At 44.7% G+C, this 21,384-nt stretch overlaps 1 protein-coding gene across 1 annotated transcript in view; it reads left to right on the forward strand.

The window, feature by feature from the left end:
- ITGA2 (integrin subunit alpha 2) overlaps window positions 1-14,197 on the forward strand; it is a 111,609-nt gene extending 97,412 nt beyond the window's left edge. Inside the window, exons 29-30 of the mRNA XM_075847559.1 lie at window positions 8,371-8,487; window positions 13,716-14,197. Of these exons, the coding sequence (XP_075703674.1) occupies window positions 8,371-8,487; window positions 13,716-13,793 (195 nt within the window). The 3' untranslated portion in view covers window positions 13,794-14,197. The remainder of the gene's footprint in view (window positions 1-8,370; window positions 8,488-13,715) is intronic.
- The last annotated feature ends 7,187 nt before the right edge of the window (window positions 14,198-21,384 follow it).

Consider the following 21,384-nt stretch of genomic DNA (forward strand, 5'->3'; position numbering starts at 1 on the left):
GTCCATGGGGTCTGGGATCAGGATTTCTGACGGAGAAAGGGAACAGTCCAGGTACGAATGAACCTGGTTGTTTAGGTGCCGGTGACGGTGAACATCCCTTTGGTGACTACGATGTGTGTCAGGTCGGGGTATTGGATGTAAAAATATTGTCATCATATTTTCCAAACTGAATTGGCTGCTGCTGCTGCCACTGCTGCTGCCGCCTATTGCAGAGGTAGCTCTGCCAGAGGCAGTGGAACGATGAGACAGTGGGGAGCGGAGAGTGGCCCCCCGGTCAGACATGCTTGCAGCAGGTGTTTGCCGTTTGACAAGCTGGCTGCATAGCTTCTCTCGATAATAAGCCAATTTTGCCTCCCTCTCGGAAGGTGCAAAAAACTCCCCCATTCTGGCTTTATACCGAGGGTCTAAAAGTGTGGCTGTCCAGTACTCATCTCTTTGCTTCATGCTATCAATACGACAGTCAGAGCGCAAGTAACGAAGCATACAGCTCGCCATCCTGGCCAGCGTTTCAGAGGGCCCGGTTGGTTCCATCTCCGCCCCATACTCCCATGGTTGTCCATCATCAAGGTCGTCGTCAGACTCGTCATCACCATCACTGTCATGTTGTGCGGCTGCCTCGTCACCTATACCTTCCTGTGATTCCATCTCCAAATCCAGCTCCTCTTCAGGTCCTGTTTCCTCATCCTCCTCCTCCTCCTCCTCCTCAACATCCATAGCCAGATGTGATCCTTCCTCCATCCTTTGCTGAATCATCGCTGTGAGCGTTTGCTCCATAATGAATATCAGCGGCATAACATCGTTCATTCCGCTAGCGTCACAGCTCACAAATCGTGTGGCCTCTTCAAAGGGCCTCAAAACGCGACATGCGTCTCTAACCAGCTGCCAGTGCCTGAGCTCGAAATTACACTGGCTCCAAACGCTGCCCGTCTGCTGCATCAGGAAATCATTCACGGCTTTCCGCTGTTCGTACAGACGGTCCAACATATGCAGGGTGGAATTCCAGCGTGTTGGAACGTCGCAAATCAGGCTGTGTTCTGGGAGATTGTTTTGACGCTGCAAGTCCAGGAGGGCGTGCTTAAATGCATACGAACGTCTAAAGCGAACGCAAACCCTCCTGGACATGGCCAGCACACCCTTCAAACCAACATATGACTTTAAGAAGCGTGTTATGACCAGATTAATCACATGTGCCATGCAAGGAGCGTGTGTCAGGTGACCTAGTTGCAGTGCAGCCACAACGTTCTTCCCGTTATCAGAGACAACATTGCCCAGTGTGAGTTTCAGAGGAGACAGCCAGCGTGCGATTTCCTCCTTGATGCACAGCAGCAGCTCCTGCCCTGTGTGGCTTTTCTCGCCCAGGCTCAGCAGGTGTAAGACAGCGTTGTGGCGCTTCACCTTGCACCTATGAAAAGAGGAGGGAGGAGTGGAAGATACGCTGTGTCCTGTCGGGGACGGGAAGACCTCCATTGAGGAGGGCAAGGAGGAGGAGGAGGAGTAGGAGGAGGAGGATGGTAGGCGTCTGGTGTCCGGAGTTGAACCAGAAAGATACAAGCGTGGAGGTGGTAATGCCTGGCATTGCTGCGGTGGTGCATCGGACTGCAAAATATTGACCCAGTGGGCCGTGAAAGACATGTACTGTCCCTGCCCATAGTTGCTGCTCCACGTCTCGACGGTGGCATGTACTTTCTGCTTGCAGATACGGCACTGTGCCATGTTTTCGTCCTCCGGGAAGGTACAGAAAAATTGCCACACGGCAGAGTACCGTAAAGCGGTAGTACCACGTCGTCCATCACCACCACCACCAGAGCTTGCCCCTTGTCTGGCAAGCTTTTTTCGGGAGCCTACACCAGTAGCATCAGTGTCGCCATCACCGGCTCCTGAGCTGACCCTACCGCTTCAACGTTTTGCAGATTTACTTCTGCCCCTACTTCGGCTTGGCTGTTTATCACTGCCAGTGCCGCCACTACTACCCTCCTCCTCTGACGCCGTCATCACCTCGTCACCTGGTTCCCACGTCCTGTCTAAAACAACATCATCATAGCCCTCCTCATCATCCCCGCCACTTCTGTCACTGTGTTGTGAATGTGATGTGACATCATGGCGGGATTCATGCCCCCCCTCATTACTGCGTCTGCCACCACGGCTACCTCCAACACACCCACAGCTATGCGTCTCGGACACCGCTTCCACCTCCACCACCGCCGCAACACACTCCGTTGGCTGACTCGCGGAAAACAAATCATCATCACTATGTTGTTCAGTATCTTCCTTCACACCCGAGGAGATGTCTCTTAGGACTCTCAGGAAAGATGGCTTCCCGCTAGGAAGGGGGAGTGAAGACATAGATGATGGAATGGAAACGCTAGAAATACCCATATTACTACTGTCACTGTGCCAAGGAACTGTAGAGGATCTGGAATCCAACGAAACCTGGCTTGAAGCCAGATCGTCAGAGTCTTCCTGCTGAGATGACCGCGAGCCAGCCAACCAGTCCACAATGGCAGTATTGTCTAAAGTAACCCGCCCACCGGAGGAGATGGACAAGTCTGGCTTGCTGATACTGCTACTACTACTACCAGCAGGCACATGGCTGCTGCTACTAGTAGAACTTGGCACATGTCTTGTGCCACAAATGCTGGTACTGGGTCTGGCACCAACAGATCCAACATTTGGACTGGAAGAGGACATGGCATGGGTGTCTTTTCCTCTACCCCGTCCTTTCACAACCTTTTTTTTACCAGACATTTCACTGCTGTGCTGAAGTGCAGCAAGTTTAATCAAAACCCCTTCCCCTACTAGAGGAATGAGGCCCTTATAAAATATTAATGGACTGGCTGAAAATGAGTGACTGTGAATAGGTGGCAGTCAGTGTATGCTGTGACTTGTATAATAGCACCAAAGGCACCGGCTGTACTTAATTAGCACGTTGAATTAAACCCTTAGACAGAAATGAGGCCCTTTTAAATTGTTATTCGGACTGGCGGAAAATCAGTGACTCATAAGGTGCCAGTCAGTCGGGGAATGCTGGGCGTTATAGTGCTACAAAGGATGCCTGGATTGTAAGTTGGATGTTAACCCATGCAACGGGGATGAGCCCCTTCTAAAAGCTTATTCACACACTGGCTTGGCAAATGGCAATGAATGAGAATTTCTATCAGCCATGGACGGTGCACTCAGGGAATGCTGGGCGTTGTAGTACTACAAAGGCTGCCTGTATTGCAAGTTGGATTGTTATGTTAACCCATACAACGGGGATGAGTCCCTTCTAAAAGCTTATTCACACACTGGCTTGGCAAATGGAGAATTTGTATTGCAATTTGGATGTTGATTGTTGAGAGTAGAGTAGACTCCCGCTGTAGTGGATGAGCCCCTTCGATTGCTGGATTCCTAAAGCTTTCCCTTACTGCACAGAGATGCTATCCCTACAGCTCCTGTCTCTAAAATGGCCGCTGAGCTCCGTGCATAGACTTTTATTGCAGGCTTGAGCCCGCCCCTATGCTGCCTCCCGATTGGCTGGGAGAGCCGTTTGCAAGGCATTATGGGGTAGCCTGATGGCAGGTGATATTTTGAAATCCTCCATTTTACATCTAACATGTGGCAGGCGCCAAAATGTAGCCGGGTTCGGCCGAACCCGGTGAAGTTCGGATTCGCTGCGAACCGAACTTTTCACGATGTTCGGACCGAAACCGGGTTCGGTTGTCCCGGTTCGCTCATCTCAACTTAGGAGACCCAGCGATGCAGCTGAAAGCTGCGGGCCATCGGCCATATAAGGAGGGGCCCAAGAAGAATCTTTGCATCGGGGCCCATGAGCCTTTAGCTACGCCCCTGATGGGAGTTATATAAGGGGATTATGGCTGGTATACACAGGGATGATGGCTGGACTACCCATCATCCCTGTGTATAACAACCATCATCCCTGTATATACCAACCATCATTCCTGTATATAAACCCCATCTACCCTGTATATACCAGCCGGGCTGGTATTTACAGGGATGATGGGGGTTATAAACAAGGCTGATGGTTGGTACATACAGGGATTATGGGGGTTATATATGGGGATGATGGCTGGTATAAATAGGGATTATGTATATAATCCCATTCATCCCTGTATATAAACCCATCTCTATATATACCAGACATCATCCCTGTATGTAATCCCCATCATCCCTGTATATACCAGCCACCATCCCTGTATATACCAACTACCATCCCTGTATATACCAGCAATCATCCCTGTATATACCAGCCATCATTCCTATATATAACCCCCATCATCCCTTATAAATACCAGCCTGGGCTGGTTTCTTCGCTCTACCTGCTGTATTGTAGTGGTCTGCTTGTGCTGGCTTGATGCCAGTGGTGGATTAATATGATCTTAGGCCCTGGGCTGTACACAAGTGATGGACGCACACCCTACACGTAAGTATCACCTACATGTCAAAGTACATCACATGCCACTCTGCAGACTGTCTCTTAGCTTGATCATCTGCTGCAACACTCCCATTTCCCCACAGCAATTTACATAGTTTGTAAGACTAACATTACCAATAATACCCCATACGGTTACGGAATAATACCTCCATACTGTTACTGAATAACACCACCACACCATAACCACATAGTGACTGAATAATACCTCCATACTGTTACTGAATAATACCACCACACCATAACCTCATAGTGACTGAATAATACCCCCATACTGTTACTGAATAATACCACGACAGCATAACCACATAGTGACTGAATAATACCCCCATACTGATGCTGTATAATACCCCCATACTGTTACTGAATAATACCTCCATACTGTTACTGAATAATACCTCCACACCATAACCACATAGTGACTGAATAATACCCCCATACTGATGCTGAATAATACCCCCATACGGTTACTGAATAATACCTCCATACTGTTACTGAGTAACACCACCACACCATAACCACATAGTGACTTAATAATACTTCCACAACATGACTGCATAATACCCCCATACTGTTACTGAATAATACCCCCATACTGTTACTGAATAATACCACCATACTGTTATTGAATGAAACTAACAAAACCAAGATCACATATTACTACAACAGTGTCAGAAAACCCCCCACCATACTGTTAGTGAATAAAATACACTATATATAGACCAATATTACCACCATACAGTGACCTTATAGAGGTAGATGCCAGTTATACATACAGTATAGTTATATCTAGTGACTCAAAAGGTGTCGTCTTCTCAGATTGGAGTTGTTCACTTTCACCTTTTCTTCTGCATCCAGCCAATACCACAATGACAACTTCTCCCACCCACAATGTCATAGGCCCTGCAGAATATGACAGATATCGTTGGGTCCTTGCTTATCTAGCACACTCCCTAACTATTCCCTACCTCTACACTAACTCCCTATACATCGTGCCCCGGACTGTAATAATGCGTCCTCTAGGTGCCCCACACAGAAATAGTAGATACCCCCTTTTTTTTCCCCTAAAGAGCTCACACAGTAAATGCTACTTTTGTTCCTCTACACAGTAATAGTGTCAAATGTATACCTTACCCAGTGATAGAGCCCCTTTTAGTGCCCCCACCCAGTAATAGTGTTCCCAATCAGTACTAATACCCCTTTATGTCCCCACATTAATGTCTCCACTCACTAGTAATGCGGCCTTTTATGCCCTCACTCAGTACTGATGCCCCCTTTTCTGCCATACTCAGTAATAATGCCCCCAAAGTAATGTTGCCTCTTTATACCCCCACTGAGTAAAAATGCCTGCTTTATGCCCCCACAATAAGGATGCCCCCTTTTGTATGCCCCTTTTTATTACCTAATAGACGTGTAACCCCAGCCAGACGTTCTGAATTTCAACAGAGTTCTGTAGCCTGGCGTGGACGACATGATGCAGTGACGTCATCGCGCCAGGCTGCTGATGTCATCAGAAAGCTCCTGGTTTCGTGTAGGCTACAGGACTACACCTGGCTGTGGCCTACAAGAGCAAACGGTGGAACAATGGCCAGAGGGTTGGCCCAAGAGTAGTGGCTTATTCTGGGGGCACTGGGCAATTGGCGAGTTTGCTCCCCTAACACTGCCCTGTAAGAACTCTGCTACCTGGCAACTGAAAAATCATCCCCTCGAAGAAAAAATATTTCTTGATGTCGGAGTACATAAATGTATCGGTGTACGAACTCAATAGAAAGTCTATGAGCCCGTACTCCGATACATCGGCTTTCCGGAAAAAGCCATAAAGACACGAAGCGGCTGAGCGCTTACACGAGCAATTCAGCTGCTTCGTTCTAGCGATTGGTGGGAGTCCCAGTGCTCAGATCCCCACCAATCCAAACTTCTGACATGTCACTATGACATGTCAGTAGTTTGTCAAACGTATAGCTACACTTTAACCCCTTCCCACACCTTGACGTTAATGCACGTCGAGGTGAGCAGTAACTTCGCGCACCTCAAAGTGCAGTTACGTCTGTGCTTTGACAGTTAACCGCTGCGCGGCGCTACACCGCAGCGGCGGTTAACTGTGCAGGGTGTCTGCCCTGCATTCCCTGTTGCCGATCAGTGGCCCATCGCCGCTGATTTCGGCAGTTAACTCCTTCGATGCGGCGGTCGATTCCGATCGCCACATCTAAGGATTTTAGCGGAGATCGGCAGCCCCCGCGTGAAATCACGGGGGCTGGCGATGGTACCCATGGTAACCGGACGCCAGACAATGGCTTCCGGACTGCCATGTACAGAAGCCTATGAGGACCAGCCGGAAGGTGGTCGTCGTAGGCTTCCTGCCAGTGTGACTGTCACGTCACAATGACAGTTGGAATGCATTACACTACGTAGGTAGTGTAATGTATTCCAGCAGCGATCAGAGCTGCAAGTCTAAGTGTCCCCTAGTGGGACAAGTAAAGAAAGTAAAAAAAAGAATAAAAATATTAAAAAGAAAGTGTAAAAATAAAAGTTATAAGTGAGATAAACAAGAACTGCTTTTTTTCCTATAATAAGTCCCCTGTAAAATGTGCCCCACATATATCTCCCCCCTTAGATAGTGCCCTACACACAGCTCCCCCTGTAGATAATGCCACTCACACGTTTAAGTGAAAAAAATAAAACTTTAAATACTTACCTTGATCCTGTTCCCGCACCGTCCTGTGTCAATGCAGGCCTGCTCTCTTCTAAGCAGGTCTTCTGGGGCTGAACGACGAAAGCGGCGCACTGCTAGCGTCGTTGAAAGGCGCTGATTGGCAGGGCGGAATGACTTGCTCCGCCAATCAGCGCCTTTCAACAACAGAATCGCTAGCGTCATTGTTAAGTACTGAATGGTCGGGCCACCGCCCCCCCCCCCCCTCCATTAGCTACGCTACTGATGCTTAGGGTTTATTCACACATTTCAGTTATCGTGTAATTTTTATTCAGTTTTCTTTAAAACAACGTGATTAAACCACAGCTTGTGAATACACCCTTACTAATTCTGAAATGTTAATACATACATACATACACATACATACATATACACAGTCGTCTCATGTTACTAGATCCTATGCATGGGCAACAAAACAATTATTAATTTTTGACCATAATATGTGGCATAATTGCCAAAGGCTTTGAGGGAGATTTTTGTACTGTTGTACATTGGTATTGAAATATTTATGTAAGTCACACCCCCGTTTGCAGACTACGCCTCTTTTTGCAGGTCCCAAGCCAGACTACTATCCTCTATAGGGACCCCAGACCAGACTACTGTCCTCTATACAGACTTCAAACCAGACAGACAGACAGATACTTACCTTTCCCCCTTCCTGCACATCTCTTCAGTTCCGGTTACCCGGGATTGCAGTACGGGGAGAGGTACGTTTTTGTGGAGCACAGGAGATTTTTCTTCTCTTCTGGGAGTCCGGTAGATGTCTCCTTCTTTCACGAGTCTCCGCGATGTGTTGAGAGGGATGGAAAATAATTGGAGCACCAGAGAAAGACATTTGTCAATATATTTGTACTTCTGGGCAGGGGAGACCATTCTGGGTTTTGATACTTTCATGGTTAGTATGGTATATGGTTAGTTGCTATGTTATATCACACTGGGGGAGCTTTATTAAAACTATGTATATAATACCATAATACATTGTGTGCATGAGCCCTTAGACATATTTGAGCATACATCAAGATGTCATGGTGACACAAAGCAACACTGCATTTCTACATGGCACTCATGCCATATTTTACCTCCAGCTGTAATCTATATCAATGCTGTTGTCTGGGCTGCTGGTCCTTAATATGCAGCCCGTACCACAGCAATCTGATGTGGTTATGACAAGACACTGTATTTAGACTGGCACCTAAATGTCACTTCACTTTTATCATTTTGTCTTTCACAGATCCCACTCATTATTATAAAACCCAGTGAGAAAACGGAAGTCCCCATAGGGGTGGTGGTTGGAAGCGCCATAGCCGGACTTGTACTTCTTGCTGCTTTAGTGGCTGCTTTGTGGAAGGTATGAGAAATAGTTATTACATATTACTATTCAGGGGCGTAGCTAGGAATGACTGGGCCCCATAGCAAACTTTTGACTGGGGCCCCCCCCTTGTAGCTAGTGCCTTTTTTACAGCCCCCCCTGTAGATAACGCCATCCAGCGCCCCCCTCTAGATAACGCCATACAGCCCCCCCCTGTAGACTGTGTGGCGTTATCTACAGGGGGGACTGTGTGGCGTTATCTACAGGGGGGACTGTGTGGCGTTATCTACAGGGGGGACTGTGTGGCGTTATCTACAGGGGGGACTGTGTGGCGTTATCTACAGGGGGGACTGTGTGGCGTTATCTACAGGGGGGACTGTGTGGCGTTATCTACAGGGGGGACTGTGTGGCGTTATCTACAGGGGGGACTGTGTGGCGTTATCTACAGGGGGGACTGTGTGGCCTTATCTACAGGTGGGACTGTGTGGCGTTATCTACAGGGGGGACTGTGTGGTGTTATCTACAGGGGGGACTGTGTGGCGTTATCTACAGAGGGGACTGTGTGGCGTTATCTACAGAGGGGGACTGTGTGGCGTTATCTACAGAGGGGGACTGTAAGGCGTTATCTACAGAGGGGGACTGTAAGGCGTTATCTACAGAGGGGGACTGTAAGGCGTTATCTACAGAGGGGGACTGTAAGGCGTTATCTACAGAGGGGGACTGTAAGGCGTTATCTACAGAGGGGGCTGTATGGCGTTATCTACAGGGGGCTGTAGGGAACGCCATACAGCGCCCCCCCCCTGCAGTGAACGCCATACAGCGCCCCCCTGCAAGGAAAGCCATACAGCACCCCCCCCCCCTGCAGGGAAAGCCATACAGCAACCCCCCCCTTGCAGGGAAAGCCATACAGCGCTCCCCCCCTTGCAGGGAACGCCATACAGCGCCCCCCCCCCAAAAAAAAACGCGACCTATAGTGTGTCCTACAAATAACATGCATCCCCTATCCACAGGATAGGGGATACATGTGTGATCGCTGGCAGCGATAGGGAGAACGGGGGACTGAAATTCCCCTGAAGTTCTCCATGACTAATCTCTGACTTCCGGCGTCTGTGTCGGCAGCTCAATAAAAATGAAAGGAGCGCCGGTCACGCATGCGCACAAGCGCAACCGGCGCTCCATTCATTTCTACGGAGCTGCTGACACAGACCCCGGAAGTCCGAGGTTCGTGATGGAGAACTTCAGGGGACTTTCAGTCCCCCGTTCTCCCTATCAATGCCAGCGATCACACATGTATCCCCTATCCTGTGGATAGGGGATACATGTCTTTTGTTTAATGGCAGAGCGGGGAGATACCTCCCTGCTCTGCCGTAGTGTTCAGTGGCGTCCCGCTGTAGCAGCCATAGCGGCTGCTAGCGGAGCCTCCGGCCATGGTGGGGGGCGACACGGGCCCCCTCATGCCGCGGGCCCCGTAGCAGTCGCTACTGCTGCTACGGCGGTAGTTACGCCACTGTTACTATTATTAGGCCATGTTCACATGCAGCAGAGATTTCTGCTGTGCCATGAAGATTTTGCAGTGGATTTAGGCTGCGGGTTTGGCAGTGAGTTTCACTCATTGCAATGCCATGGATGAAATCTGGGACAAATTTGTGGCAGAAAAGATGATGCAGCAGATTTAAAAATCCAGAGCATGCCCACAAATCCACAACTCTTTTTTTTTTTTTTTTGCTGCAGCATGTACTGTGGCCAGTTCTGGACATCTGACTCCTCATGTTTTTACATGTGATAAGTTTGTGTAGTTTATTTTAAAATTATACCACATTCCTTTTTTTTTTTTTAAAAACTGTGAAATTCCTTTAATCCGCTATCCAATGTTAATAATCCACGTTTCCAGTATAAAACTACAATATAATGTGGGATTTCACAAGACAAGAAGTAGAAGACTGAATTGAGAAAACCATCAAGGAAATTCCTTTAACTAAAAAACAAAACAAAAGAAAAACAGAAACTAAGTGATCGCAGCATACGGTAATTTGTGTAAATATTTTAGGCCCTGTTCACATCTGCGTCGGAGGCTCCGTTAGGGGCTTCCGTTGTTTTTTTTTGCCAGGATAAAATATCAAAAATGACAGAAACTGTGATGGAGATCTGACGCATTAAACATACCTCCCAACCGTCCCGGATTAAGCGGGATAGTCCCGAATTCTGGGCAGTGTCCAGCTGTCCCGGGGTATGTCCCGCTGTCAACTGTATCTGAGTCCTCAGGACGCTGATACAGTTGAAACCAATTCTGAAGCTTGGAACCATCAGGTCCCTGCTTCAGAATTAGTTCAGAGCGGAGGAGCAGTGGGAGCACCTCCGCTCGCCGAGGACTCCCCGGGCACGACGCTACTTTAAAGAGACTGTCACCACAATATAAGTGCCCTATTTTCTACATAATGTGATCGGCGCTGTAATGTAGATTACAGCAGTGTTTCTTATTTAGAAAAACTATCATTTTTGACGGAGTTATAATCTATTTCTGATTTATGCTGATGACTTTCTTAATAGCGTGTTTTACTTTTTGACCAAGTGGGCGTTGTGGAGAGAAGTGTATGACACTGACCAATCAGCGTCATAAACTTCTCTCCATTCATTTACACAGCACATAGTCACATACTCACACACTAACATTACTGAAGTGTCTTGAGAGTTAATAGACATCGCGTCCAGCCAGGACGGGATGTCTATTCATCACTGCCGACACTTCGCTAACGTTAGTGTGGGAGTTAATAACAGCAAGCGTGATTTACAGCATAATCCGAGTATGTGACTGCACACTAGCAAGATCACTATGTGCGGTGTACATGAATGGAGAGAAGTGTATGACACTGATTGGTCAGCGTCATACACTTCTCTCCACAACGCCCACGTGGTCAAAAAGTAAAACACGCCCAGTTGTCTATTAATAAAGTCATCAGCATAAAGCCAAAATAGGTCATAACTCCTCACATTATGTAGAAGATAGGCCACTTATGTGGCGACAGAGCCTCTTTAAGCGCCGTGCTCGGGGAAGCCCTTGACGTCACTGTCCATATATGGACAATGACGTCAGTGGCTACTCCTTGAGCGGAATCCCCGTTGCCGATGATCTGGCCGGGTCTTACTCTTCTAGAGGAAACCCCTTAGGTTACTGTCCATATATGGACATTGACGTCAGGGGCTCCTCCTGGAGCAGAATCAACGGCCAGAGTCAGCAACGGGGATTCCGCTCAAGGAGTAGCCACTGACGTCACTGTCCATATATGGACAGTGACATCAGGGTTTCCCTCTAGGAGCGGCTTTCCCGGCCTATGCTCTTGCTGGGGATTCTGGTCCTAGAGGAAGTCCCAATGGCGCAATCTACAGGGGGGGGGGGGGTAGCGCTATCAACATGGACACTGTGGCACTATATAGGGGCACTATCTACAGGGGACACTGTGGTGCTATCTACATGGGCACTGTGTCACTATCTACAAGGGCACTGGCACTAGGGGCAGCTAAGGGAGCATTATGCTGTATAAGGGCAGCTAGGGGGGCATTATACTGTATGGGGGCATTATGCTGTATGGGGCATTATACTGTATGGGGCAGCTATGGGGGCATTATACTGTATGGGGGCATCTGTGTGGGCATTATACTTCATGGGGGGCATTATACTATATAGGGCAGCTATGGGGGCATTATGCCGCATGGTTCAGTTATGGGGTATTATGCTGTATGGGGAATTTTTGCGGCATTATACTGCATGGGGAAATCTGTATGGGCATTATTCTGCATGGGAGAATCTGTGTGGGCATTATACTATAAGGGGGCATCTGTGGGCATTATACTATATGGGGGCATCTGTGTTGGCTTTATACTGTATGGGTACATCTATGGGGCATTATACTGTATGGTGGCAGCTATAAGGACATTACACTGTATGGTGGCAGCTATGAGGGCATTATACGGTGTGGGGGCAGCTATTTGGTATTATACTGTGTGGGAGGCACTATGGGAGCATGATACGGTGTGGGCTGAAATGGGTGTGTATGGGTGGGGATTGGGTGGGGTTAGAGGCGTGGCTTAAAAGAAAAAAATTTGCCGCTAGGGTTGCCCCTCTTTGTGATACTTGAAAGTTGGGAGGTATGCATTAAAGTCAATGAGTTCCATCAGGCGCCGTTGGTTTCCGTCATGCATCGGATCCTGAGCTGCCAGTATTCTCGTTGTTCTGCTCCTTTGACAGAGAAGAACAACAGAACCCGGAACGCAGACGTGAACCGGGCTTAACGGGTTTTCTTCCTGAAGATTCTGTTCCCTTACAGATGAGTTGTTAGAGTTAGTTTATGACAAATAATCTGATAATCCAGCCCCTACCAGGTCCCATTGATGTCAGATTAAAGAGGCTATGTCACCAGATTTTCAAACCCCTATCTCCTATTGCAGCAGATTGGCGCTGCAATGTAGATAACTGTAAATTTTTTTGTTTTTTTAAAAACGAGCATTTTTGGCCAAGTTATGACCATTTTTATATTTATGCAAATGAGCCTTTCTTATGTCCAACTGGGCGTGTATTGTGTTCGTTACAGCTGGGCGTTGTGAATAGAAGTGTATGATGCTGACGAATCAGCATCATTCACTTCTCTTCGTTACCACCCAGCTTCTGGCAGTGCACAGACACACAGCGTGTCCTCGCGAGATCACGCTGTGACGTCACTCACTTTCTTCCACAGGAACTTCATCGCGTCGCATGAGCGAGGACACGCTGTGTGTCTGTGCACTGCCAGAAGCTGGGTGGTAACGAAGAGAAGTGGATGATGCTGATTCGTCAGCATCATACACTTCTATTCACAACGCCCAGCTAGTAAAACAAGTAAAAAACGCCCAGATGTAACACACACAATACACGCCCAGTTGGACATAAGAAAGGCTCATTTGCATAAATATAAAAATGGTCATAACTTGGCCAAAAATGCTCGTTTTTGAAAAAAAACAAAACTTTACTGTTATCTACATTGCAGCGCCGATCTGCTGCAATACGAGATAGGGGTTTGAAAATCTGGTGACATAGCCTCTTTAAGTACATTTTACTGTAGTTTAATAAATTCTCTCCAGTTAATATTAACTGCCCTTCTGTCAGGTTGTTGAGAAGGAGAAGGATGCCTGACAACCAACGTGGCTGTGCTTAGAGCTTTCTCGGGGATTGTCATCCTACTTTCTCATGTTACTGAATGCAATACCTCCATAATTTTTTTTTTTCTGTATTCCAGCTTGGATTTTTTAAAAGAAAATATGAAAAACTTCAGAAAACTGAAGATGAAATTGCTGAGGCTACGCAACTAAACTAAAGATGGAATCGTCTGTTGTATATATATTTTTTGTAAGGTGGAAGAATTTTAAAATGAAATCAATAGTAATATTTTATCCAACTGCTGGGCGGTTTTTGGTAAACTTTTTCTTTTTTTAGAATTTGTACAGTTTTACTAGCTGGTCTGGGGTACTTTGCTATACATTTGTATGTTTATGATGTAGGTCTTTGTTTTTTCATATTCAGATGAACTTTTTTCATTTACTGTAGTAGACAAGTATTTTATTCATGACAATGGAAGTTCATGAAAATGTATCAAACTTGACAAGAAACTTGAATAGACTAATGGAACAATAAATTGCCACTAAAATAAAGTAATTTTTTAGATATACATTACAGAGTAGTAGTTAGACTTTTCTTCATCTAGGACGGACAATGGTTTAGTTCACTGCCCTAGTCCAAAATACCCTGGCCAAGGCAGTGGCTTGTTTGCATTAAGCACCCGGGGCACGTTCCCTGCCAGCACCCTTCTTACTACCCCCTCTTCATTAAAAATTAATTTCCCCTATAATCAAAGCCACCACTAATTATAAAATCGTTGTCACCCTCTTTTGCCAAATACTGAAAAATTATATTCACTTGTCATTTATATACGTATCTGGGAAAGTTGGGTGACAACCAATATGGCCACCATTACATTCACTCTCACTAGAGTCCTGAAGGGCAATTCTGCCTAGTTATTTAGCAATAGAGGGTGAGGAATGTATAAAAGTATAGTCCTTTTTTAAATGATCTGTAACGGCTCTTTAAGTAAATATTAAAGGCTATGTCCGCCTTCGCAACATTTTTTTTTAAATTGCTCCCTTACATCTAATACAAAATTAAGCAGCTTTACAATATTTTTAATTAAGACTATTTGCATTCTTTTGTGTATACAGATCCTGTGGAGACCTATGTGTCTCCATGGTAACAGACAACATACAATCCCTGTGTAGTCTTTTCATGCAGTCACACTCTCATCTGTCCCCTACTTCTACTAAGGCCCCATGCATACGACCACAGATTTAATCCGTAATTATGGACACATTAATTTCTTTGGTCGACAGACACCTTCCTGTATATTTACGGGAATGTGTCCGGGCCATAGAAAGCTTCCGAAACAAATAGGACATGTCCTATTTTTTTAATTTTATGGACCGGGCTCCCACACTTTGTAATGGTAGGGACGGCCCGCAAATGCTGTCCGCGGCCGGTCGTAGCCGTAATCACGGACCAAGATTACAGCTACTGCCGTGTACAGGGGACCCAACATACATTTGGTAGGTTTGTAAGAAGTAGGGGGCAGATGGAAAGGAATATAGTTGCAGGATCACAGTACACAGGAATTGTTAGTAGTATTAAACCTATATGGCTCCATGGTAACAAAGGACAGCTGATATTATTACAAGACTGTGCAACTTATTTACTAAAGACTTGCCCAGGTACAACCTGGCATAGCACAATAGCTGCATTGCATTTCTCACAGTAGCATACATAGAGGAAACCTCACAGTTAAAAGGGTTTTCCCATGAAGGACATTTATGACATATCCACAGGATATGTCATAAATGTCAGATAGATGCGGGTCACACCTCTGGGACCCACATCTATCTCTAGAATGGGGACGCCGTTCTAGCTTTTTGTGCTCAAGCTGCCTCCCGGCCACTTCCTGATTGCATGGTCGGCAGTTACGGAAACAGCGTAACTCGCTGAGCTACGCGGTTTCTGTAACTGCCATTCACTATTATGCAGCATAGCCTAATTTTTCATTTTAGATGTATTCAAAGAATTAAAAAAATGGTTGCGAAGGTGAACATAACTTCTAAAGCTAAAGCTCCACAAAGACATTTAATGGCACGCAAGTCACAATAAAATCTCGACATTACCACAACTTCAATTTTTCGCTATGAAGGAAAAAGTTGCAGGCGACCTGCAACAGTTACAAGAGTTCCTACCAAGTTGGAATTCTTACACTTGTTGGAGGACTTTTCCCTCCATTGCAATACATTCTGGTTGCACGCGACCTGTGGTAATGCTGTAGAGTCATCAACTTAATACCATAAGGGGCAGTGACGTCCTACTAGATGTGCAATAGAAGTCCATACAAGCATTTACTTACAATTTAAATTTTATCGAAATTTATAGAGATATTACGTGTGTGTGTGTGTGTGTGTGTGTGTGTATAAATATTTTTTAGATGGCATACTGGATGTAAACAGGTCTATGGCAGGCACTGGATTTATACTGCCACATACCCTGTGAAACACAGTAACTCGAAAGCAAAGAATGGGTATGTATAAGGCAAAAACCAATAAGTCATGGAATAGCTATGTGAATATCCAAAATATATTTTATTTGATTAGAACTCAGTATGCTATGCAGAGGTTAAAAACATTTAAAAACCGCAGAGAATGCCATGTACAAGTCAATGGGAAGGGGAGACAGACCACCATGATAAGTGGCAAACAAAGTAGTAACTTTAGAATGCCAAAGAACGTCTGCTCTAGGGGTTTAGGTGAGTGAGTGGGAGTTACTACTTTGTTTGCCACTTATCATGGTGGTCTGTCTCCCCTTCCCATTGACTTGTACATGGCATTCTCTATGCCGTTTTTAAATGTTTTTAACCTCTGCATAGCATACTGAGTTCTAATCAAATAAAATATATTTTGGATATTCACATAGCTATTCCATGACTTATTGGTTTTTGCCTTATACATACCCATTCTTTGGTTTCGAGATACTGGATGTAAACATGTCGGACTGTTAAAAAAAATACTATTTTCGCAGCTGTAACTAGAAAGTCTCCTATTTGGCCTTCAAATCTGCCCCCTAAAAATCTATAAATTCTGATTTTTGATACTTGAATATAAAATACTGTATAGAATACTCTACTAAAGAATACAGAGTGCTACTCCCAGTGTTTGCAGCACCACATATCACAGATATTACTGTTCTTGTCGAAGCTTTTTACTTTTTGCATTGATCGAACGTGCAAAGAATAGATTGTTACATTTTTTATGGGGGTAAGATATGGAGGAATTTATTTAGCAAGGAGCCCCTGTGCAAAATATAAATCTGGTACCTCAGTTAACTGAAGTCTAAAAAATTGTCTAAACTCTTTGTATAAAAAAAAAAAAAAAATCTAATAGCAGGATGGACATGGTTCTATAGTAAAGATAACAAGATTTTAAATATTTGGAAACATTCCCCTATTTAGTGAGTTTGGGCGTTATTAAATGGACTACAAGACTGTGCAACATATTTACTAAAGATTTCCACCAGGCATAGCTCAGTAGCTGCCCTGTATTCCTCAACATGGTTACACAGTGGCCTACATGGACGAGAAGGGGGCCTCATAGCAAAGATTGTTCTAATCCCCCTTTTAGGTGCCACCCAGTAAAGAAGGGCTTGGTTTTTATTTCCCCTTCCTTGCCCTATTTCATGAACCGTGGGACAAATCACCATCGCTTGTTTTCAAATAATGCAGTTTCTCTGGAGAGAAGAGTCCATAACAGGTCTTAATCACCCAATAGCAAGGGGATTGGACTAACTAACTCTGGGTCTCCTTCCTCTAAGGGCCCCATAGCAGCCACATGGGCTTCCTCTATGGCACATACTACGCCCATTTCAGCTATCCTAAAACTCAATACTGCTGTACAGTTTGGCAAGTATTAGTGATTAGGCCCCAATATTTCAAATTTATTTGCTGCCTCCATTTAGCGGTCTTGGCCAGCCTTAAAAAAGCAGTCTGTTTTTTTACAATCCCTTTATGTTTGAAGAGCCCCCGACAATCAGCTGATCAAAGAGAATCCCACTCTTGGGGGACCCCCCCCCCAATGATCTGTAATCTGCAGGATAACTCACCAGTAAGCATCCAATTCCTTGCAGCGCCACCACGGGGAAATTAAACATTACACAGTTCCCATTGCAATAAACAGGCTGTCCATGTAATACATTGACTTCCCAGAGAGGGACAGAGACACTCTTTGTATTGACTCTTCACTCTGGCCACTCTAAAGGGTCATGAATGGATGAGCAACCTCCAATAGGGTATATGAAAAGGAATTTCCAAACCAAGCAACCCCGTTAAGTGCAGAAAACTCCCCTATTACTTCCTGCTTCAACTAACTTTACTGGAGGGTCTTTTAGTGGGGTTTCTCAGTGAGCGGTGGAACTAGCTATGTATATAGCAAACTCCTGCTCTTGCCTGCTTTCTCGGATTGCTATTTGGAGGTCTTTTTAGTTGGTGCTATAACATAGTATAGGACATCTTTTGTATATTAGCAAAAGAAACATCTTTTTTTTATCTTAGCCCATCAAATATGAATCGGTTTATTGGCTGAAATTATAAAAACAGACAGCCGCAGACAGTTAGTAGGGGTAGATACAATGAAAATATCCATATAGAACCTAGCTGTCATTTTCTTTGCTTGTCTGATAATTTATTTTTTTTTTGGTGATGTGTTTTAATGGAGGTTTCTAACAAAAATAATTTTACAGCATATCCACTGGGGTATTCTTAGCTGATTCTGTATCTCACATAATGAAGACTGACTGCACGCAGTGGTGTAACTTGAAGTTCCTGGGGTCCAATGCAAATTCTGTAACAGGGTCCCCCCAACTACCATATGCCATTTCTAACACTAGTGTCTTCCTATTTACTAGATGGGCCCTGGCGCCTAGAGGGCACAAAGGCCCATATGCGACTGCTATCTCTGCACCTTCCATAGATTTGCCACTGACTGCAAGCTCATGACCACTTCTCATAAATGGGGACAGGACATAAGATATGGCATAGAATTACAATACTACAATAGCGTGCCAAATTACAAAAAAGTGTGCAACCTTTTCTTTGCAACAAGTTACATTCATGGGATACCTGTGCTCCCAAGTGGTCATTTGTGTATAAATGTATAGAAATTCTAAAAACGTTCTACTTACTTGAAACACACTTTACGTATTCTATGGACACAATTAAATAATAAATATTTTAAAAATGATGGCCTTTCCTTGATTAAATTCGAATAGTCTACATAACAGGTCCTAGGAGGGACCAGTCATTGAGCCATGTACATGCTTACACTAATTTCTTTGGAAAGTGGTTGTCTTAATGGGACAGTCAATTAAATGCGACTCTCCAGGCTCACCCTACTAAGTCTCATTTACTACAGTACATGTGTGGTAATGACCTAACAATCTTTTCCTCATTGATGGCTTGCTGTAATATAAATCAGATTTCCATGCACGGACTTCGTGGTGAGCCTGTGATAGACTTACGTTTATACACAGCATCCAATCTGAGGAGGGAGAGAGATGCAGCATGAACCAATGATGAGACAGGAGGTGTGTCTCAGACTACCTCAGACTCTCTGTAGCTAAACTAGTCCTAGATCTCCACTCTTCTGTAATGGCGCGGAGATAAGAAGCAGCCCATCAACAAGCATTGAGGAAAAACAGCAGGTAAGCATCACCTATAGGTTCTAACAAACATGTCATTTCTAAGCTCATGGCTAATTTAAATTGGAGTCCACCCCAAATTCTACCTCTTTAGAGACATTTCAAAAGATGAAAATCAGTGGGAGTCTGATCGAAGACCCCCAATGCTTCCAAAAACAAAAAGAAGCCACAACACTCCAAAAAGTACCCAAATCCCTAAAGCACTGCTCAAAAATCTCCATCACTCAGAAACTTTGACAAAAAAAGTGCTACTGAAATCAATTGCAGAACGGTGAGAATTTTCTCTAAAAACAGCTGTGTTCTCCAGGCGAGTAGTCCCGGAGGGCAGATCATTTCAGTCGTATTTTATTATGAGCGGTGTATAGGAGGTTCAGAACACCTTCAGTCACTAGGCAGAGGTGAAGATTTTTTTTACGTAATGTGATCCAATGTCAGAATATAAATGTTGGTGAAATAAAGGACCGCTCCCCATTGCAGAATTTTCCAGACAATTATATTTTATATCAATATTAGATCCAGAAAAGTCAACTTCGTGTACAGAAGACGCAAAGACCTTTTTACTGACCTAACAAATTTCTAACATTTTTTTGGCACAACATATTTTGGTAGGATTAGAATAATTGTCACGTGAAAACTATAAAATACATTTTCAAGTATGAAGAGCTATTGGAAGAAAACAATTCATATGAAAAACTACTGTCCCCTTATACATATTTATAACACTAAATGGTTTCTGTAAGAATAGACAAGGAGAACCTGAGTGATCATGTAAGGCCTTATTCACACGGTAAAACCCTGTGCAGGAGGCTTTCTGGCAGCACACCTAGTTGTATGGCGCTGCAGTGACCCAGTGTTCTGCGGTAAGGTGCCCGATGTGGTAGATATTTCTGTAAATACAGCATGCCATGGAGAATGACACAATTATTTTCTGTCAGATTGAAACGGAATTTGAAAGAAAGTGTTTGCCTACGTATGAAATTGGGGGCATATGGAGGTACAGTTGGGTTCAATGCCCCTTTATGGGAGCCCTATTAAGGCCCTGTACAAAACGTAGCTGCAATACGGCCATCTGCATCAGCTCTAACACAGTTTTTGGATTATTACTACACCTATGTAAAAAACAAAGCAGCTGTCCCTCAATAACTGGTAAAATCATCACTTGTTCAATTAATTGGCCAAATTTATCTGATTACTAATATTAGAGGAATAGACAGACTTCAGTTAACAAAATTTAATCTAAAGGTCTCATGCACAGAGCCATATTATGGATATGTGTGGTACAAATCAGTAACTCTGCACTCATTCAGGAGATCAAGAGTCACAGAGAGGGCGTGGAAGGGGTAACAAGCATCAGGTCCTTTTGTACTGGGTGGCCTGGCCTCATCATGGGGGGGGGGGGGGCTCATTTTGAACATGAATTGATTGAACCAAATCTGAAAATTACTTAAATATTCCATCATACAAAGAATGTGCTGAATTGAGCAGTTACCTTTACTACTGGGGCGATATGGGTTTTGGAGCATATTTCTTATATAACTGCAGTGTTCTTATAAGATTATATTAGCCTAATATTACCTTTTATTTAGAGTATGTTCACACTGTGAAAATAAACCGCGGATTCTCCACAACGTATTTCATTGCGGAAATTCCGCAGCGTATTACAGTGGCAGCAAAGAGCATGAGATGTGAACAAATGTCATCCACATGCTGCAGAAAAAAAATTTGCTGAGAAAACGTTCAGAACTTGACCTGCAGTGGTTTTTTTTTTTAATACGCATGTCAATTTATGCTACGGAATCGCTGCACTTCCGTTGTGGGTTTTCCCAATTGAATTTTTTGGGGAAAATCTAAAAAAACTCGCAACAAATAGCAAATGTTGCGATTCTGCTGCAAATTTTTTTTATAAATCGTAGATCGGTAAGTGAAAAAAACACACCCTTTTTTTGTTTGTTTAAATTTAATAACAAAAAAAAGTTTATACTAACGCCTGGGCATTGTCATAGCGGCGGCTTTTTCTTCCAGGGTGTTCTCCGTGTAGCCTGGGCCTCCTGAGATGATGTTTCATCCCGTGTGACTGCTGCAGCCAATCACTGGCTGCAGTGGTTACATGGGCCGCAACGTCATCACAGGAGGCC

Source organism: Rhinoderma darwinii, chromosome 1, assembly GCF_050947455.1.
Source record: "Rhinoderma darwinii isolate aRhiDar2 chromosome 1, aRhiDar2.hap1, whole genome shotgun sequence".
Taxonomy (NCBI): domain Eukaryota; kingdom Metazoa; phylum Chordata; class Amphibia; order Anura; family Rhinodermatidae; genus Rhinoderma; species Rhinoderma darwinii.